Source organism: Grammomys surdaster, unplaced genomic scaffold (assembly GCF_004785775.1).
Source record: "Grammomys surdaster isolate TR1022 unplaced genomic scaffold, NIH_TR_1.0 188, whole genome shotgun sequence".
Taxonomy (NCBI): domain Eukaryota; kingdom Metazoa; phylum Chordata; class Mammalia; order Rodentia; family Muridae; genus Grammomys; species Grammomys surdaster.
This window is the reverse complement of record NW_021604633.1, coordinates 8971426-8994350: the sequence shown is the minus strand read 5'-3', so window position 1 is coordinate 8994350 and position 22925 is coordinate 8971426. Positions and strand designations below refer to the sequence as shown.

At 36.3% G+C, this 22925-nt stretch overlaps 1 protein-coding gene across 1 annotated transcript in view; it reads left to right on the top strand.

Moving 5' to 3' along the window:
- Hdac9 (histone deacetylase 9) overlaps positions 1 to 22925 on the top strand; it is an 818562-nt gene that overhangs the window by 666536 nt on the left and 129101 nt on the right. The window contains exons 19-22 of the mRNA XM_028768866.1: positions 2111 to 2166; positions 2414 to 2501; positions 7766 to 7885; positions 8204 to 8301. Of these exons, the coding sequence (XP_028624699.1) occupies positions 2111 to 2166; positions 2414 to 2501; positions 7766 to 7885; positions 8204 to 8301 (362 nt within the window). The remainder of the gene's footprint in view (positions 1 to 2110; positions 2167 to 2413; positions 2502 to 7765; positions 7886 to 8203; positions 8302 to 22925) is intronic.

Sequence of the window (22925 nt, the reverse complement as noted above, 5' to 3'; positions counted from 1 at the left end):
ATGTGACATTTTACATAGAAGCTTTAGAAACCATTAATAAATTTATTTTGAGGAAAATATCCTTTAGTAATTCAAAAGCATAGATTCTTTCCAAATGTTCTGTAGATACAGGAAGGTTATTTTACCAAAAGTTTGCCTTTCTTCTACAGGCATCATGTGGATGTGAAACTCCTTTATAGCATATAGTAGAAATATAAAATATGCTATATCATTGGGGAATCTTTTTATTTTATTTATGACATTCAATACATATTGTTTGTTGGTTATTTTTTTCATACTATGTAAACACTACCTTTTGTCATAAGACAGCATTTTTATTGAAATTGAAGCAGAATGGGAGTAGTTACTACAGAATTTTATAAAGCAAAAGGCAGGTCTTGTTCAGATATTTGGCTCTAAGATGGAAGAAGATAATTTGGCACTGTTCATAGAAAGGTCTTTGCATGTGCGTTGTTTTCCTGCCTTATATTCACTTTCATTCAGTGACTTTTAGTGAATTTATTGTGTTTTTTAAGAATTCTCCATTCTAATATCATTTAGCCACTTATAATCTTTAAATTCAGTGTTTATTATTTTTTATTACCTATCAACAGTTCCTTTTTCTAGAATAAAGGATAGAGAAAGCATAAATAGTGTAAGGAAAAGATGGGAAAAAAAGAAAAAGATAGGGAATGTATTTATCATCCCTAGAGTTTAATTAGTGTGGTATTATTTTTCTTCTTAGTCCATTTTCTGCAGCTATAACAAAATACTACAGATTAATATGTAAATAATAACGGTGATTTAACCACATGCAATGCTAGTGCATATAAGCCTAATTTAGCGTTTCTCAGCAGCAAGCCCCGCTGCCCATTTCTAACCTACTCAACTACAGCACAAATCTGTACGTGAGGACAGAGACCTCATGACCAAACCACCATGTAAGGTCCTACTTCATACTAGAGTTATCTGAAGGATGACATTTCCAATGCACAGGAAGATACATTTAAACTATAGCAACTTCTAATTTGTCTCTAAAGTGATTATTATGTGAACTCATCAAAATACATAGTAAACTTACCCATCAGATATAAGCTATTATAATAAAGATTGACTGTATGCAAGAAGATCAAGGTACAATGACTTTTTGATACCTTTACGATTTTAGGTAAAGATTTAGAAGGAAAAATTCTTGAGGTATAATAAAATTATTTTAGAAATTCATGGTTTGTGTGTTAAGGAAGCATTCTTTTTTTAACATACTCCTCAAATCATGCTAAAGTGAAAAGCGATGTGAACCATGTGACAAATGATTATTTTTTCACATCAGACAACCCATCGTTCCTGAGCACACAGCCTTCAAAAATTTATAGCTCCCTGCCTTTGTGCTGGAGTCTCTTCAGCTCTCTGTGATGCATGCCCACTAACCTGGAGGTTAAGGCATTTCTTGATCATGGATATATCTGACTGCTGTTCAGCTCTGGAATTCTTTATAAAATTCCAGAACTTGGGCTAGAAATTGACTTAGGGAATCCAATAAACTCTCAAGCCTTGGACATCATCCAAGCTAAATTTATAGACTGGAAGAAATATGGGCTTTCTATTGTTCTCCTTTTCACCTTTCCGGGGTTTCTTTTGTGTCTATGTGCGTGTGCGAGTGTAAATTTATCATTTTGCTGACACCGGAGTGGAAATAACCATTGAGGGGACCGAGGTCAGGCATTTTCACTTTGGATCTTTCCTGGTCTATCTGAACTTTGACCCAAACCTACACCAAGAGTGGATTTCTTTTCTCTGTAGGATGTTGATGTTAGAAAACAAGAGGTTGTTCTTGCAAGTGAATGGCATGAATCTAACAACTGAAATGATTGTCTAGCAGCCGTGTGCAACTCCCAACTCCCTGTTTCTTTTCTGCCTCAGTATGGGCCTATATGAGACAAGATCTGAGTGACATTATCCTATATTTTGTCTCAGTTGATTTTGTGACAGGGTGAGAAGGGTGAGGAAACAAGCTTGGGTGTGTCAGAAAGACATCATACTTCTTTGTGTGTCTGTGATGCTATCAATACAGGCTGTAGCGATCCAAGCAGTGTTGTTGTCCTGCTATTGAAAACCTATCTTGTGCTTACAGAATGGGTTTGCTGTTGTGAGGCCCCCAGGCCATCATGCTGAAGAATCGGCAGCCATGTAAGTACCGGGGCCCACTGCCATCTTCAAGTGCCATAGTTCCTGGCAGTCACCTGCCCCGTGCATGTTTCTGAAGCCTCTAATTGTTTGCAGATGGACTGAAAACTCTCGCGAGGTACTCCCAGAAGCAGATTTATGGCTTCAGAGATCATATAGCATTTTTTTAAAAAAATGCTCTGAACATTATTTATAATGGTTTTCCTGGATGATTTGCCTTCTTATTTCTCTGTTCTTCTCTATTCCGCAGGGGGTTCTGCTTTTTTAATTCAGTTGCAATTACCGCCAAATACTTGAGAGACCAACTAAATATAAGCAAGATATTGATTGTAGATCTGGTATGTATGCCTGGCCAGGGCTGCATTTTCAGTGACTCTAGATAAAAGGGAATAGATGTGTGTTTCTCTGTATGGTTGTCTTGCTTTTAGCACTTGCAAACAACTGAAGGATGTGTTTCCTTTGAATGTGGAAACTCATTAAACCCAGGATTGCAGTTCTGAAACCATAAACATTCACGTTTCACTTTCATGGTGTTAACTGCAATTTAATGAGAAGAAGGCGCAGATCGGGGCAACTTTTATGATCCTTAAATGAATTGATACTTCCACAGTTAAAAAGCCCAACAGAACCTGAATTTACTTTTCCCTACAGAATATAGACTTTAAATAGTCAGATGTGCTGGAAGGGATGCTGTTGCTTTGGCTACCAATTGGCCACTTCCCCTGGTTAGCAATCACATTCCTTGTTGTGCAACACTGGTATTATTAAAACAAGTCAACATGGCATTCTTTGGGAAAAGATCTCAGGCCTCAGATGCCAGTCTGGGATGACTCTCTGCAAGAACCCTGAGTGATTAAAGGTTGGAGGCATTGGATTCCTCTTGCATTTTAGCAGGATGGGTTCTTACACAACAGTTATGATTTGTTTAACAAATGGTTTGTTTAAATGCAGATGACACTTGGCAGCTTGTCTAAAATGTATTCAAGAATAATGAGCTGGAGATCTGCCCCATACAAAAAGGACCAACCCAGGAAAGGGCAAGGGAAAGCCAATGGTGATTTATGAGCCCCCTTTTCAGTTTGCCTGCACTTCACCAGGAGGTGTAATAGGTTGTCTGACAAAGTATAGACAGGAAATGAACCCTGGCATCCAAGCCAAACCTGCTGCATCTGTACTTAATTAATTTTTGCAGGTGATAAAAGATTTAAAGGCAAAATATGCTAGAGGTTTTTTTTTTTTTGAAGTGCAAGGCTTAATAGTTTAAATCTTGTTCATATCTGCACTCATAATTAAATCTTATTGGAAGTCATGGCATCAGCCTCCAGCCATTAGATTTAGTTAAGTGGGCACCCACAGAGGGTGGGAAGACTACTAACAAAGTCATATAAAGAAAGATTTAGAAGCAAATGTAGACTTTAGAAAATGGAGGACTGACAACCACTTCTATGGCTTGATTAGAATAAACATCTTTATTAGCTTTTCTGCGGGCACTTCTGTACGAAAAACACTGAATTCTAATTTTCCATGTGTTTTCAAAACATGCTAAAGTTTCAACGTAGGTCATAGTTCAGTATTAAATAGGCTGTGTTGAAGGCGAGAGATATAACAATGCAGAGTTCTTGCAACGTTGCATAAATAAAGGCATCTATACCTATTGTTTCTCATATACATTCAAAATGAAGTTTTAAGTAATTAATAGTTTTGCAAGAATTCTAATATTTTATGTTTTTTTTTAAAAAAATATAAATTCTTGTAGTTTTATAAGTACTAAGCTAGCAATAGAAGCCCAAATTTTTGAAGAAAATATGGCAAATGAAGATCCAAGAATTTGGGAGGTGGGCAAAATAATCGGTTAGTTGTTCATTTCCTTCTTCAGAGTCACAGGCTAGTCTAACTGCATAGATATGCATTGAGCTGTATAGTCTTCGGGTCTGACTGCAGAGATAATTTGACATGATTTGTAAATTGATTGACTTGGTGGCTCTAAAAAGTCAGTTTTCTGTAATTTGCTGGGCTTTGAGTGTGATTTTACTCCACTACCCAGTCCATAGAGGATACCCATTCCCCAGCGGCTTCAACAGATGAGAAGTTTTTGTTTCAGATCCTCTCAGTGTATGAAGTCCTGACCAAAGTGTGGCCTCTGAGGTCATAACCACTCCACACATTCGAGTCTTCCAGGCTCTGCAGCTGCAGGGTACTTTGAGGAAATTCCTGTTTCTTCCAGATGCTGAGAAGGAAGTTTTAAAGTGCCATAAGATGCTGTGACACCCATTGTCACTGACCAATAGGTCTGCTCCACAGTTTACAGAGATGAAAGGTCTTCAGTGGGGAAACACCTTCCTCCCTTCAGATCCCCTAGCCACATAGACTCCAGGGCTCTAAACAAGCAGTGTCACCCATCATCATCATCATTGCTACTTTGGACCTTTTTACATCCAAAAAGCCAGTGGCGCAGCTCAGCTTCCATCTGGGACGGGGGCCTAATCCAGATGTGCTTTGCATGTTAGGCAGGTGTGATTCCAATACTGTGTGAAGTCTGTTTACTCCCTTCTCTCTCTGATGCGCACATCATTAGGGAGAGTTTGGAGGAGCTGCACTTGTTATTCCACTTCCAAGAGCATAGTAATGTGTTCAGGGTGGGGCATGTCCATGAAGGCTTTTCTGCCTGAGTGATAGAAATTTTAGGTAATGTGACCTAGAAGGTAATTTAGGAAGAATACAACTTTCTTAAAGCTTTGTTTTTTTCTTTATAATGAAAAGGTTATTTCAAATGTCTTCATATTTTAGGAGATATCATTGCTGATCAAAAACATTTAGACCTTTGTCCCATGTAATTATAAAGGATGCTATTAACTAGACAAATATATAATTTATTCACAGCCATTTTTATATAAGAATGAAAATATAGAGGATCTAAATTCTTATAATTAATCTATTTTATAGTGTGTGTTTTAACTAGTTAAGTATTGATATGCATTTTTCCACAGTTTTAAATATATCTTAGGTGCAAGATTTATTTTAAGGCTGTGATGATTCATTTCATTTTTATAATAATTTCTCATAGGCACAAAAAAGTTTTTTATCTTAGTGTAATCTATATTTGTTACTATGGAGAAACAAGATCAGATATTTCCTAAGCAGTCAGTAGTTTGAATGTTCAAGAAAAATAGAATAAGTAGCAAATGGTACAACAATGTTAGTTGTTTCCAACAGCAGACTATGTATATTCATATTATCTGTAAGTACTTGGCCAATAATTACAGAATCTAGCATTGCTAAAGGATTAGGTTGAATTTCTGTATTTTTGTAAATAATGTCTCCTTGATTTTTTTTTTAATTTGCTGTAGTCTAGATGCATTGCTTACTGTGCGTCCAGCGAACACTCGTCTAAGCACTTTTGAAGAGCAGATGACTTTTTATCAGGGACAAAGTGTCATTTTTATTTCCAATTGTTTTTAAATAAACTTTCCCAATGTCATTTGAGAAATGAGAGTAGTCAAAGTAGTGATTTTTTTTTTCTGATTTTCTGGATTCATTTATATTCAAACAATCCTGACTCTTGCTGCTGGAAGGGAAGCAGAGATGCCTCTCTATGGTTATTTTTTTGTTAAGAGTTGTTTTGTTTTTGTTTTTAATTTTTTAAAACATATTCTAGATATCTAGGAGCTAGCACAAAATACATTGAAGCTTAAATTGTTTCATTTTTGTTTGCATAAAGGAAAATAATTGTATTATCTTTTCCTTTATTTTGAATATTCAGAAATCCAGGAATTGGTATATTTTCAGTAAGTTTTTTTTTCTGATGCATTTGTCTTTGGCTAGAACAAGTTTCTGAGACAATTCCTATCTGCCTGAGTAGTATAATTATCTGATTACTTTGGGGGGCGGGGTGCTATACAAAGGAAGGAAGGGATTACCATATGCACATAACATAAGGATGGAAGCAAGTTCACTGAAGGGTTTTAGCATCCACTGGAAGGAGGCTTTGGAAGTGCCTAGTGGAATTTCAGGCTGGATATTGGAGAAGAAAAGGATTCTGTCATCATCAAGGAGGATAGCCACTTTCCAAAAAAATTCACCTCAAGACCTTGCTAAGAGGATCAGAAAAATAAGAATACAATTTAACTTAGCATTTGCAGTAATAAATGGATTCAAGAATGATTTAACAATCTACTGTCTATAGATTCTTAGTAATTTATACAAACTCTTTGAACATCAGTTGTCTTATTTTTCAGAATAGAGATAATATCATATACCCTATATAACTTTTAAGTAATTAATTCAAGGTATCTAATATTGTGCATACTTAACAATGTTAGGTATCATTGTTGAAAACTATAAATATTACTGATATAAAATAAAGTCCAATGTATTTAAATAGTTACAAAGTACCAAAGATCTTATAATTACGTAGGTAAATAGTATAAAATTTTCTCTGCATAAAATATATAGATCAATGTTCAATACTTGTCTGTATCTTTTCTTCAGACAATCTTAATGCAGTAACTGAAGTTCTTAACGCTTGACTTTTTTTTAATGGGGATATTTTGAAAATGTTACTCTCTTTATTATTTCTATGTCAATTCTGATATGTATCTATATTAAAATAGAACTATCAAATTTTGAATAATTATTATCTACAAATGTCTGATAAATTATTTATTCATCCATTGATTATAGGATTTTTTTTTGAGTAGGAAGTTGGGGAAGTGTGGGAAAGCCAGAAATCTGAGGGAGGAAGCTGGGATAAGAGCCATGATACAATCAGTATCCTTGAGACAGATTGGACCGGATTGCATATATCCCTGTGCCATCTTCCTGCTTTGGCCCAAATCATTTACCAGCTAATGAGCTCATACCCCTGTTTATTCTACTTTTGCTGTCGTGATTCTAGCAAAATGTACTACGAAGTCCTTTTCCCATCTGGCATCTTTTTTGAAGTGGCTCTAACTGCTGAGGAATTGCTAACTGAACTGAATACTTCAAGAAAGCCAATTTATTCCGCTGGTTGCAAAGCCTTTGACCTTAATGGTGGCACTTGGTATGGTTTAGCATTCTATCAAGAATTGTGAAAACGCTCTGTAAGCCAGAGATCCTCCCGAAAAAGACTAGTTTGTAGTTTAAACATTAGTCTTTTTTTTTCCCAGAGGCCAATGAGGCTAGTTAATTAAGCCTGAGGGGTTATGAACTGTTGGCAGTTAATAAGTCATAAAATTCCTCCATAAAACAGGATGCAAGATTCCATCACTGAAGCAAAGAGTACAAAGCGCCGGTGTATAAATATCTAATTGTACCGAAGGACTGGGCTTTCTCAGTGACTGCTCATCTGGAGTCTCCAGGGCATGCTCGCTGTGGTTTCCTGATTTTTAGAAGCCAGTTTAAAAAAAAAAAAATGAGAGCATTAAAGGGTAATTTGCCTGAAAGTTCAGGAAGTAAAGGGGGTGGTGTAGAAGTAGCCTGAAAGGGAGAAAGAGAAAGAAAGGGTGAGAAGACAGAAAATGTGAAGAAGGGTAGGGTAGGAAGAGAGGGAAGCAGAAATCACGAGAGCTGTCTCCAGAGTCCGATGTGACGGTATTTGTCATCTGTTTTCTTTTCTCTGTAGGATGTTCACCATGGAAACGGTACACAGCAGGCCTTTTATGCTGACCCCAGCATCCTGTACATTTCACTCCATCGCTATGATGAAGGGAACTTTTTCCCTGGCAGTGGAGCCCCGAATGAGGTTCGGTTTATTTCTTTAGAGCCCTGCTTTTACTTGTATCTCGCAGGTAATTGCATTGCGTGATTACCCCTAATTTTCTTGTCCTTTGCTGGTGTTTTAAATTACACCAGATTACCCACTCGTCCCACAGGACCAGGAACCAGCACAGAACAAGTGCATAACCCAGAGCACTGGTTGTCAAGCAGAGTTGGGTTGATTTGACACTGTGTTTGATGTTTACTTCAAGAGCTCCCATGTGCTTGTCCTGTCTCCCCCCCCCTTTTGTTTCTTTCCTTTCCTCCAGTGGTTACCCACAGTGGTGTGTTTTTCTCTCCCCAGGTTGGAGTAGGTCTGGGAGAAGGCTACAATGTAAACATTGCCTGGACAGGTGGCCTTGACCCCCCTATGGGAGATGTTGAGTATCTTGAAGCATTCAGGTTGGTACTTCTTTCTCTCAGAAAGTGTCACCTTAGAAAACACCAAATGTGAAAGAAAAATGTAAATTTCTAGAGTAAAGTATCACGACAAAGCCTTGTGGAGATACTTGCAAGAAAATAAGGGTTATCAAGACCTAGTTGCGTTTACACAGGTCAGTGACTAAGGAACGCTTCCCCTTCACTCCAAAAGGGGAAAGTTTATTATTAGTTGACTTTGTCTGGAAACTTCTGCCCATTATAATAGGTGTGATTTAAAATAGGCATTTGCATCTTATGTTCAGAGAAGACCTTTAGTGCCTATGAAGCTTTGTAGAGCAAGCATTTCCCAAACAAAAATCCCCTTGGATTTCTCAAATCATTGCATTGGCCTGGGCTAACCCATCTGATCCTGAAAAGATTTTTGTCTATTTCCTGTTCTCATTAAAATATTAGCTCATTGTTTGTTTTCAGCTTATCTGGGAGTAAATTCTGTCACTTGTGCTTTTACTAAGCAAAAAAAAAACCTTAACAATTAATTCAAACAATAAAAGGAAGAAATTAAAATCTTGTGTTCTGGCTCTATCTCTATCATGGTCTATCTCTCTGTCTCTGTCTCTCTGCCTGCCTCCCCTCACCCCCATTTCTTGCCCCTCTGTGAAGTTTTAAAAGAAGCATTTTCTTTCTAGAACTAAAATAAGTAAATAGATGAATGAATGAATGAATGAATGAATGAGGATTTTTGAAATAATTTGTTTAACAGAACTCTGACTTTATCTCCATGTGAGCCTCAGCTCTCCTGATTCCAGGAGATTTAACCCACAGACCTACTGGTGCTGCATAACTGCCTACATCTTTTGTTCAGTTAAAAGCAAAAACTAAACAACTGCATGCTAATAAGCATTAGAGGTATTTGTAGTTTTAAAATGTATCATGTATAAATCCCTGAGAAGAGAGGTCACTGTCTACAGTGTATCTGAGCAAAGCGGAATCACAGGGAAGTTTCATTAAATGCGAGTCTGCTGAATTTCCAGTATTCTCTGTGCCATGGATTCTTCCTTTTCTTATTTAAAGGTCACTTCTGATCAGATAAGAGGACCATGAAGCTGATAGAAAAGTAGTTACTATAGAATAACAATGCTTAACTTGGTATTTGAGAGACAAAGGAAAAGTCTACTTACATTTTGGATGTATATTTTGGGGGAAAATATACAGAAAGGTGTTCACAATAATTAGAGGAACAAAACCAGAAACAATTTTATATACTATAAACATGGGTTGTATATGAAGAAATCTTGCTTTACTTAGCAGTAAGTTTAAAAATTATTATTTTAAAAATAATATTGTGAAGGAACTCTAAGGACTTTGTAGATGTTAATATTATTATCATAAAATGCATTTAAGTTAACATGCTTTCATGGCACATTAAATTGTCAGCAGAATGAAGAAGTGAATCTGGCCTGTGCAGTGGTGAATGGCAATTTACATTTTATTCCTCTTTATACTCACATCAAAAAGTAAATGGTAGATGAGTTTGTTTTCTTTGAACATAATTTCATTTAATAATATACAAACAGATACTAAGAGTGTTTTATTGTTCTGTGGTTGAAATAGTAAATGAATCAGGAAAGGTGCTTTATGTTTGCCCTTTTGTAGACAAGTTACATTAGTGAACTGTTGTAAACTCCCCTGTTCATTCAATGTTACCTGAGTTTAATTACAAAAGTGCCCTTATATGTTGCTGCAGGAATTAAAAACTGCAGCATGTAATTTTCATAGTTGTTTAAGAACTAGATTTTAAACTATAATAATCCCATTAGTTGAAAACGCTATCATGGCTATTTTTCTTTTAACATTTATGCCTGAAATACTTGTGAATTTGTTATGAATGAGTCAAGAGAGTAAGCAATTCATTCAAAAAGTGTTTCCTGTATGCACTGTATGCAAAGGACTGTGGTGATCAGAATCCAGTACTTTCTTGCTCTCAGGCAATGAAGCTCTTAGGGAAGTAAAGTATAACAAATTCTAGAGCCCACATGGCTTAGGCAGAGAGGTCCTGCTCTTCCTGGAAGATCAGATAAGAGTATGAACTATTGATTGCTCAAGTGTTAAGTGTGAGTAGTGGACAAAGGAACTTAGCTATGGGGGAATGAAGGTAGATCCATACCAGGTAGAGTGAAGACTGAATGGTCTAGTGTCATGAGATGCTCTGTCATTGTTACCTCAAAGGTAGGAAGAGACACTTGTAGAAGATGAAGGATCATAATTCATACTGTCTTTGACCCTGCTCTATGTATTTGTTTGGCTGTCTGTGGTTATTTCAATGAGAATGGCCCCAGTAGGCTCAAATGTTTGAATACTTGTTATCCAGTTAGTGTCTGTTTGAGGAGGATTAAGAGTTATGGCCTTGCAGGAGGAGATTTGTCACTTTGGATGAGAAGTTTCAAAAGACTCACACCATTTTGAGTTAGTTTTTTTGGCCTCCTACTTGTGGATCAATATGTGAACTCCCAGCTGTTCAGGCTTCATGATCTCTAACCCTCTGGAACTGTAGATTCAATTAAACTCTTTTAACTCTAAGTTATCTTGTTAATTCTTTAACTCTATCTATCTATCTAAGTTAACTCTTTAACTTTAACTTGGTCATGATATTTTACCACAAGAATAGAAGAGTAACTAAAACAGAAAAACAGGGTTGCTGTTACAGACATGACCTTGTAATTTACTAGATGAAAGTGAAAGACTTTGTGGTAGTTCAGAGTAGAAAAACAGTTAGATGCTGTAAGCAGGGCTTAATGGACAGCTTATTTGGAGCCATGAAGACAGAGATGAGATCATTTAGACTGTGGAGATCCTGCTCAAGGATCTTCAGGAGGAAGTAAAGACTTCAACAGCTGCTTGGCTAGAAGGCTAAGAATGGGATGACTCTGCCCTTGCCCTAAGAATTTGCCTGGGGTTAAATGAAAAAGTAAGGAATGAATTTCTTTGGCAGAGATTTCAAGACAGTCTAATACTGACTCTGTCATACAGTTATTAGTAATCTCTCATATGCAGATCCACAATGTAAATGAACAAATGGGACAAAAAGAAACACCAAATGAACAGTTTGAAGAGAAAAAGAGAATCAGGGGATCTAATGTTGGAAGCAAGACTTGTGCTGAAAGAGATGAGATTAAGGAGAAGTCTTATACAAGACTGGAATAAAGGGAGGTGAGTGTGCCCTCTGGGCAAGACTCCATCAGCTAAGCTTTCAATTTGTGAAAGGAAAAGGCCTAAGAAACTGTTTGCTCCTAAAAAGCTACAACAAAGAACCTCTCACAAATGTGATTCAAGTCAACTGCATCTCAAGTCAGCAGACCAACTCGCCAGCATCCTCTGTGTGGTTCTGGCTTTAGCGTCATAAAGGATACACTAGCTGTAGAGTCTACCCCTACAATTTAGGAGCCTCTGAGTCTGGGTAGTATGTTGAAGAGCAGTCCCAGCATCCGTGAGAGAGCAAAAGGCCCTGAAAGATCATTACACAAAACCTTGAAAGTGAAGCCTGGGATGTGCTGGAGACTTCAAGATGATGGAGATGTCAGGGTCATATGAGATCTGCTAAGCAGAAAGAATACAAACAGCAAAAGTATGCAAAAAGAGAGAAATTGTGTTTTAGGCAGCAAAAATGGAAGGACAGAGTGCTCTAAGCCCTTGACAACGGACATGGAACTACAGGATCTGATGTTTGCTTTGTGTCTTTGCTCTTTCTTTCATGTTGTACTTCCTTCCTGTGCCTCTATTTTTCCCTTTTCAAATGATCATGTATACTATGTGCCATTGTATGTTGGAAGTATGTAATTTACTTTTTTGGTGTACAGGGAATAACCAGAAATTGCCTTGAGTGTCAGAAGAGAGTTCGTATTTTGGGTTTCAAACACTTTTGTGACTGAAGACTATGAAGATTTGAACTTGGACTAGATGCATATTGCATTATGATATGGCCATAGGTCTGTGAAGGCCAGGGAATGGAATGTGGATGTTTGAATGAGAATGACTGCCATAAGATCACATGTATGTTTGAATACTTGATATCTTGTTGTTGTCTGTTTGGGGTGGATTAGGAGGTGTGCCCTTACTAGAAGAAGTATGCTAAAGGAAGTATGCTGGAGGAAGGGGTGGTCTTGGATGTTGTAAAAGACGCATTCCTTTTGAGTTAGTTCTTTGGTTCTTCTACTTGAGGATCAATACATGGTCACTACTACCATGCGTTTTCCATCATTATAGTCTCTAACTCTCTGAAAATATAAGCCCATGTAAATGCTTTCTTTTATAAGTTGCCTTGCTTATGGCCATTAATCAAAGCAATACAAAAGTAACTAAGATACTGCCATCTATCTATCTATCTATCTATCTATCTATCTATCTATCTATCTATCTCTCATCTATCTGTCTATTAACATTCAAAAGTTTGCATTTAGTCAGATGGAATCCAGAAATAATATTACACATGCATGCCACATATATGTGTAATGATAACTATTACATGTATATAATGTTAATATATAGTATAATTAATACAGTAATTATTATCACATGTATATGTGGCATGCATGGATCTGCAGGTTTGTATGTATATGGGGGTAACTCTATGCATGTGTGCTGCTATGTGTTAAGGCCTGAGGCTGACTGACAACAGGTATCTTGCTCATGAAACTCTACTGTATTTACTGAGACAAGGCCTTTTGCTAGACCAGAAACTTACAGATTATCTCATTTTGCTCTTAGGATGACCTGTTTCTACCTCCTTAGTGATAGGGTTACAGGAGGTCTACCATGTTTATTTGGCTTTTATGCAAGATTGAATTCTGGTCTTCATTTATCTGCTGATGCATCTCCTCAGTCTCATGAATTATGTGTAGTATTGCCATCCAAGTATATTGCTGTCCTTTTGAAATGTTCCTTATAGGCTTGTGTGTTAAAAACTTGGTCACACACTAAGGGTGCTATTGGAAGGTAGTGGAGCTTTAGGAGATAGGTGGGGCCCATGAGAAGTTAGGATGTTACAGGTGCGTGTTGAAATTATAATATACTTTTCCTTTTTTTTTTTTTTGGTGCCTCCTGATCTCTGTGATATAATCAGTTTTCTTCTTGTTTTTAGTCATGATGTTCTGTACTAATATACTCTCAAATGACCATGAATGGAAAGTTCTGAATCCTTAGAATAAGCATTTCCCATTTCAAGTTGATTACTTCAAGTATTTTGTCACAGTATCTGGCTTAAAAATAATAAATAAAAATGGTAAGAGTCTAATCTTAAGATTATTCTTTTTTTCCCCAGCATTTAAATGGAAAATGTTTTTGGTATCCATGTTTGAGTATAGACTATGGAGGTAGGGGAACATGTAAACAGTGTATTTTCTCTTCCTTTAATTTTTCATTGCTTCTTGGCTGTGATAAGTATCCTTGCAGGGAAAGCCTCATTCTCAGTGAACATATTCATAGTAATATGATGGATTGTATCAACATTTATCGTGTATTTTACCCCCAAGGTTTCTGTAATGTTCTTTCCCTATGACAAGATGAAAATTCTATGTAGACAAGCATTTCCATCTTTACCGTGTACTTCATTTTAAAAACAAAATGGCTAAATTATTGCAGATGATTTGTTATTTGGGCCAAGCAGTTAGCACTCAACTCTGAAATAAGTGAACAGTAAAGCTAGTGCTTTCATAAGTGTTTTTAGAAAAATTTTAATACTCTTAAATATAATTAGTGTTAAACTAAAATACATTTCCAAGGTTACCGTTTATGAGCCAATTTTGGCTATTTATAATGAAATCTCATATGACAGGTCCCAGATTAGAAACTTTAGAAGAATTAGGGGTAACAAGCCTAGAGGTGGTAGCACACACCTTTGATCTCAGCCATTGATAGGCAGAGGCAGGCAGATTTCTGTGAGTTTGAGGCCATCCTGATCTACAGAATGATTTCCAGGACAGCTATACAGAAACCCTATCTAAAAACAACAACAACAGCAAGAATTAGGAATAATTAAAATTCTGAGTGTAAGTCACAGTTCTGTTAACTGGAAGAGCCATGATTTGAACTTAGATCTTTGCTCTACCATCTAAGCCTGTTTGTCTTGCCACATTGGTATTCTCTTATGTTCTAAGATATTAAGGAATGATAAAGTACAGCAAATATAGCCAAAATGCAAGACTTTCAGGAGCCCATGCAAAGCCTGCCCAGAAATCCTGACTGTGTAGCAGAGTTCATCCATGACTCTGGTTGACTTGAGTCAGAGAAGAAACAAGGAAAGTCAGAAGACTCAGGTTTAAGTGAGCCCAGAGATGCTTGAAAATGCTACCTGTAACCTTAAACATCCAATCACTTGCTCAGAGAATGCCAGATATCCTCTTTATCATCAAGGGCTATCAGGGTGCCTACTAAACACTGATCAGTCATTTAAGCAATGGTCTATGATCCTAAATTTTTTTACAGTGACTTACATGCACCAATCCTGTTACTTTTTAAAATGTCTAATTCTTTATGTGTGATTATTATTGAACTGGTTATTTCATATACTACAATTGCTATTGTTTGATTTCTTGTGGGCTAATGCCATCTATATGTTCCACTTGTACCATTTTTAATGAGGAAAACAACTCCATTTAGTTTCCTTCCATGGAACAACTCTCAGTACAAAAGGACAGTTGTGGCAGAACTTGACATCTTGCCTATTTTACTTAACAAATGAATGATAATTCTTGTGTATCTTCCTTATAATTTTTATTTTGGAGATTATAATATAATCAAATCATCTCTCTATAACTTTCTTCCCTGCAAACCCTCTCATACATCCTTCCCTGCTCACTTTCAAACTCATAGCCTATTTTTTATTAGTTATTATATGTACATATATGTATGTGTGTGTGTTATTAAATATAGTAATCACAGTCTATATACTGGCTACTCACATATATATTTTCAGGGTTGAACATTTGGTATTGGATAAGCATTCTATTCTTTTTTTTTATTGGATGTTTTATTTACATTTCCTATGTTGTCCCCTTATCCCATCCCCCACCCACCCAGGAACCCCCAATCCCCTCGCCCCTCCTCCTTCTTCTCTGTGGATGTAACCTCTATCTACCCCCCTCCCACCTCCCCACCCTCAAAATTCCCACCCCCTGGGGCATCCAGCCTTCATGCGGTCAAGGTTCTTTTCTTCCACCTATGCCCAGCAAGGCCCTCCACTCTTACATATTCAACTGAAGCACTGGATCCCACCCTAAGTGCCCTCAGGCTGGTGGTTTAGACCCTGGGAGCTGTGGTTGGTTGGTATTGTTGCTCTCCTCATGGTGCCACAAATCCTTTCAGCTCCTTCAGTCTTCCCTCTAACTCCTCCATTGAGAACCCCATGATCAGTTCAATGGCTAGTTGTGAGCATCTGCCTCTGAGTATGTCAGACTCTTGAAGATCTCTGAGGAGATATCCATAGCAGGCTCTTATCAGCATAAGCATTCTATTCTATTGGTATTCTATTACCTGGGGAAGGCTTTTCTCCTGTTATCAGCATTCCTTGGCTGTCTATCCTGTAGGCATACAATATGTCCATTAGTGTGATCCTTGTTAAGCTCATGTGTGAGCACTAATGTTAGTGAGACTTTATGGGTGTGGCTTCTGATGTTACTAGATGACACAGTCTCACAGAAAATTTCCTTTTTTATGCCTCTTAAAATATTTCTGCCCCCTATTTTAACATATTCCCTGAGCCCTAGGTTAGGAAATGTATTTTAGTTGTAGCTAATAGGACTGGGCTCTACTAGTCTGCATTTTGATTGGTTGTGGTTATCTGTTGTGGTTTCCATCTATTGCAAAGAGAAGTGTCCATCATGTGGGATGATGTGTGTATAATGACATTTAGAGCATAGTTTGTGATTATGCTGATTTAGCAAAGTCCTGGCTATTGATTCTTATGCAACATACGTGATTTAATTCCCTCTATATACTTGGCTGTTTTCATTATTAGTCATAGTTTTTATCTTTTTAAGTACATTCTAAGTCCAATTAGAGAGGTAATCGTTGCTACCAAGGTATGTGTGCCACTAATGCACCATTAGGTTAGCATCCCTTGGTGGTCAATGATGTGGTTCATAGGCATCATAGTTGGGTAGGACTGTTGGTTGCCTCCCTGCTTTGGAAATTTGCATGGTACCTTCTTGTAATATGAAATTCCTCAGGAAGAGGGCATTCAGGTCAGTTCTACCTCAGAGGCATCTTGGACATCCTTGACCAACAACTCAAAAGAGGACTTCTAATGTCTGGCATTAGGTTTTTGTTAGATAGTCTTCAGTTCTTGGAAGGAACATTATTGACCTTAAGAAAAAAAGTCTATTTTAAAAGGTGTGTGTGTGTGTGTATGTTCATAATAAAGTTTTTTTAAAATTGTGTGATTAGTTGCATGATTTTTCAGACATTCTTATTATTGTTTTACCTCCATCTCCCTTTCCTTATGGTATACATCCATGGACGTAATAGTAAGAGTATAATATTTGAAAACAACTCTTTTGTTAATAATTTAGCAAAAAGAATGTTACTAGTGTGTTGAGTATAAAAGAGGATTTAGATAGGCATTTGGAACAATGGATTGATGCTCTTTATCCTATTCAAATTATTGGAAGGAGGTTCAGAGTTTAAGAGTAAGGAGCCATCTCAAGTGTCATGCCAAATACTATTGGATTTGTGTTACTTCTAAAATTTACAATGATAGTTATTATAATTAGGAAAAAGTTTAAAGACACTTGCAGTGTATTGGCATAATTCTAATACTTCTCTGGATGTTTTAACTTTGCATAGTGAGTTTATAAATGTAAAGAATGCTGCTCTGCTGAGCGTTGATGTGGCAGATATTGCTGATAAAATTACCCATGTCCAGAGGTCAGTATTTCTATTTTGGTCAAGCTTCAAGAATGGCATATATAAGTTGATTATGCTAGCCCTTTTTGTCCTAGGAATATTTTTATTCCTGCCCATCATGTTAAAGCTTGTCTTTAGCAACATCAACATATTGGCAGCCAAAATACATGGCTTGAAACTGAAAATGGACCCCAAGACACAGTTATTAATTTAGCAGGCTGGCAAGCCAAGGACAAGTAAAATTCTGCATAGAGCCTTACCAACCTAAGACATAAGTGCATTGCTTCTGATAATGCATATTCCACAATGGGTAAGGTAGGCATTCTTGTCAGAACAACCTAAGATAGGCTCAGTCTTGTTTATGAAATAAAAAAGGGGGAGAGGCAGAGAGCTTTTGGGGCTGCTTGGCAAGACTCTGACATTGGCCAAGGACAAGGAAATGGGCTTCAGGCAGAAATCTGCATTAATCTAGAACAAAGAAATAATTTCAGGCAGGAATCTAAATCTTATGCTAGAACAAAGAAGTAGGCTTCAAACATGAAAATGACTTTGGGCTAGGACAGGGAAGTAGGCTCAAATATTTTAGCATTCTGAGAAGCCCTTAGAAATAGTGATCATGTGAGTGATCACAGAACTTTGTTTATTGTCTTGCTTGTTCCTTGACTATTTGCATCTATTGTATTGCTAGTTCTTCAACCTAGAACTGACCTTAATACTTGGATGTAATTAAAATTATATAAAAGCAAAAAGGAGGATGGGGGATGGAATAGGGGATTTCTGGGGGTGGGGATGGGGAAAAGAAATGACATCTGAAATGTAAAAAAAATAAAATAGCCAATATAAATGTTTTAAAAAGAAAATATCTCTACAGATCATTTTCAGAGACTCTTTTCTTGTCTTATTCTCCAAACAGTACAGTATGTATAGAATTTATATTATTTTAGATATTCATAAGTAATCCAAGAGTAATTTAAGGAATATAGGTAGAAGCTAGGGATGGGATGTTGAGGAGGAGCGCTTGTCTATCATGTAAAACCCACAGTTTGGTCCCTGCAACAATAAAATTGATTGATTGACTGATTGATTTACACTATTCAGGCAAATAAGCAAAGGTTTTATACGAATATCACGCCATCTTATAAAACTGTTATACAGGATATAAGTGCCTGCAAATTTTAGTTTCTACAGGGATCAAGCACCTAACGATGAGTGAAGACTATGGCAGCTCCTGAAATGTGAGCCCATGTGACATATGCTAAGTACATAACTGAGCAGGGGTCTCAGAGTCATCCATTTGCTTTGTGTAAACATATATTAATTTTAAAAACTAATCTACAAACTATATTATTCATATTGTTATCATGTTATGTTCACATTATACCATGAAAGTAGTTACTTTCATGAGTATTTGCCAATAGTGAAACTTTCCAGTGCATTATATTCTGTAGCTACTTAGGAGTATTTGCCATTGATGAGACTTTCCAAAAGACATATGTCTGTAATATGAACTGTACATAGAAAGTCATCTTAAAGCAAACTCAATTCAGAACAACTGGATTTGACTGAGGCTTTTCACTATGCTGAGAGCGAGACTTGAGAGTTATCTTTTCTAGGGAATAAAAATTTGTCTTATAAATCTTGATAGTATTATTATAAACACAACTTTCCCCCAATTTCATGACTTATGAAGTGACTGTTTCATAAAAAGTTGTCATGGATTCCATGTTATAGATTTTACTAAAAAATCAGTGGCCATATAACCAACTAAAGATATTAGAAGGGCAGCTTCTGGTTTCTTAGTTAAACCTGTCAAGACACTGGAGGATATGTGAGTAGTTAGTTCTACCACCCTCTCTCTCTTTCTTATGTCTTCAGTACACAGTTATTTGCTTCCTTTATAAACAAGTTGAAGGGTTACTATCAAAAAAACTGCAGTAAATATTATGACCAGATACCAGGTCTGTTCTCAGCTCATGATTCACAGTTTTAATTCTGTCTCTGAGACAAGATCTTCAAAATGAAGTAATGTCTACTCATGATTCTTTGACTGGCTATGAGAATGGAATAGGGGTTTTACTGTCATACTCTTAGCACACACTCATCTGACAATACTAAATAATGGTCTGCCTCACGTGTATGTGTATGTTCTTACTACATGTCAACAGCAGATCATTTTCAGCAAGACACATAAACAAGTACATCTTATTGTCTTTCATTGTTGTTCTATCAAACTCATCATCATTTTATAATTCATTTTAGAAGGCTATTTCTATAATTTCTTGTTATTTTCACAGACTGAAGAACGGTTACTTTATTCTAAGAAATTAAATAAGACCATAAGATAATACTTAAATGCTGGTTCCCTACTTTGGTAAGGACAACTAAGTAAATATTGTTGTAAGGATATTGTTCTTATTTTAATACAATTTAACGCTAAATTGAAGAGAAAACAATACCAGTGGGACAAGAAGAATATAATGATGATAATAATAGCTATATAGAGAATGCACTGAGGTTGTAATATTTGGCAGATGTTTGTTTTCAAAATCTCTGGGACTTTATAAAGATGCTGTTTTTTTCCAAGTGAAGATACAAAACCTGTTAAGTGGATCTAGGTGTCTTGATGTCATATGGCTTCTAAATAATTATCAGCTGTGAGGCATCATTTTTTGAGACTGTACTTGTCAGCCCCAAGTGATGAATTGTGGTTCCTCTGACTAAAGTACAGGTGACAAAATAATACTACAGTGAGATTTTGTTTTCAAATGCTTGAGCACCCAAACGGGTAATGGTAATACTATTTTAAATTTGAAATGTACCTCTTAGACTTTTACTTCTTCTGTTTCGTATATCCTCTATGAGCTTTCTCTGTGTCTCCATTTGATATACTGAGAGTCTATCAAATCAAAGCAAACCCCTATGTCCTACATCCCTTCTGATCAAAAGGCTTTTATTTGCAATAGTTATGTTTTGTGCTTTGTGAAAAGAAACATGTTCTTCTCACATACATTATTTTTAATAATAGGCATGTCATAAGGCCTAAAACAAGTTAAATTGTAATAGAATACAGAATGATAGATGCACTTGTAGATCTCATTTTTGAAAGAAAAAGTGATTTATTGTCATTTGAAGATCCATCTCAATACTTTCAAATGATGGGAGGATTTTATTTTGTTTATAATAGCTGTGGTTGATGCTACACAGTCTTGGAATAAATCCTCTATCATCAGTCACAAATAAATACATTATGCTTATGATAGTGTGTTCTTTCTCAAGGATGCCCAAGTATGTTCTTTCTCAAGGATGCCCAAGACATTTTAGGAATGAGGATAGAATTTCAAAAAACAATTTGCCAATATGAAATACTGAACATATCAAGTTGGCCTTGCTACCTTCTTTCCCAGACTATTTATCATAGCTTACAAATCAAGCCCACATTTTCTCTTTCTGAAAGACTTGGATAATAAATACGATGTGGGGCTCAAATCTGAACTTGTCAGTCAATCCTGGGAACAAAGCAATAATGACTTTCATCTATTAATATTTTACTTCAATAGAAAGAACTATGTATAAATTTATGACTGTTGTGAGCTACAGTTTTATTTGTTGTCTATATTCTGTTCTCTATGTTCATAATGTTGAGATATTTCAAGAAATTTGATCAAAACCGGTAACAAAATACCCAGAAGAATAAATTTTAGAAAGTTGTCAGCTCTATCTGCTCTTTTGCCCTGGGAATAAACATAAGAGCATTTTTCTCATCTGTGCAACATATTGTACCAATTTTCATCAAAAAATTACAATTTCTATAGGTGTGTGTCTCTTGATACCCTTAGAATTTCTGCTCTTTGACCCTGAGAGAAAATTGATCTTATGCACACCTGTCTTCCTCGGGAAGCTTGCAAACTTGATTTTGAGCTGAGCATCAAAGAGATATGACATTATTAGACAGTACAGAGTTCACATTAACAGAGACCAGAAAATATCTTGATGTCCTGCAATTGAAAGTGAGTGGTGTGTTTAATGGACAACTTCTTAAAGAAATTCAAACGCTATCACTTGCTTTAAATTTTTATTTTAAAAATGTCAGAAAAACTATTAAAAGTTAGAGAAAATATTTTTCTTTGCCATAAGTGAGTTCTAAAGCCTAAAATTTCCAGGAATTTGTACAATAATTAAACAATTTTCCAAGTAATAAGGGGTAGTTATAAGAATGCCTATATTTAACTACCTTGTTTCTTTAGCAGTTTTTTTTTTTTTCTAATACAGGTCAGTCGTGTGCTTAACAATGATATGGCTTCATTTTTAACATGAAAAACTGAATTACAACACTCTCATCTTGCATAAAATCCTCCCAATGTATATGAATATCCCTATATCCCTAAGACATCAGGACAAGAAGTCTAGTCTACACAACGTTAGTGTGAAGGTTTTCCAGGATAGAAATAGCAGATCCACCGGACTGACAGGTTAAATGATTTAAATGTTACACTGTTATCTGTGATAGAACCAAAAGGAAAGATTAATATATTATAGAAATTATGAAGTTTCACTCTTCGGTTTTGTTTCATTTTGTTTTGTTTTCAGAGTTCTATTGAGTATTTGAAGATTTTGCTGCATTTAGAGCCAAGGGAAAGCTCTGGCTTAAACAAAACTCATCCTGTCCCTCAGCCAACAGCTCCCAGAGTTCAATGTCTTTGATTCTTAGTGTGGCAGTTTAAAAAAAAAAGACTGAAAGAATTCTTTTCTCATTCCATGGTATTACATCTAAAGTTTGCCAAAACTAGATTTATTGGGATAACTAACAAGGGAAAGATAGAGCATTACAATATACCATGAATATAAATTTGTAGTCCTTTTGTGAGAAATAAATAAATACTATGATTTACTGTGGGGAATTTTCTCATTGACTTCCTCCAGTGGGGAAATCATACTTATGACAATTCTTCTTCTCCAGGAGTCTGAAGGGCAGGCAGGTTTGAGAATCACAGATGATGTAGTGGCAGCATCTTCAGGGGCAGTTCCAATATTTGTGAAGCGCAAACACCTGGATGGTGGACTCAGTTTTCCATCTTTTATCCCATGATTTGATGTTATGGATGAAACTTGCAAATCAACATCTGTTCTCATTTATGTAGGTATTTACACTCCTCTGGCACCCCTCTGGAAGGCAAAGGCTTAGCCTTGTATCTGGTAGAAATCTGCCTATCTTTCTTGTGGGCACAGCAGAACTGGGTGCTGGTTGTCTAAACGCATTCTGAGGAACAGAATTGATGGAAAACCACATGGAAGGCAGTGTGCATATAAACTGCAGGAGGAAGATGGTAAAAAACATTCCTACCATAGTAGCTCATATTTCATAATACAGGAACCATGAAGAGAGATTAATGATTGAGTCTGTCTTGAAGCTCAGCAGAATTTTAAATCTATCCACATCTCAAATTGAGGATATTTTACTTTTAAAACACATTCATATATTATCTTCTCCAATAAAGGGATATGTATTATTGCACTTAAAAATCAAAATGTTGATTTCCTTAGGATATGAATTTTTGCCTGGTTCACAGATTCATGAAATAATAGCAATATTGAAGTTACTGATGTGCACTAAACAAATGAGCATTTTTAATGAAACAGGAGCCAAAGGCAAGAAAGAAAGAAAGAAAGAAAGAAAGAAAGAAAGAAAGAAAGAAAGAGGGAGGGAGGGAGGGAGGGAGGGAGGAAAGAAAGAAAGAAAGAAAGAAAGAAAG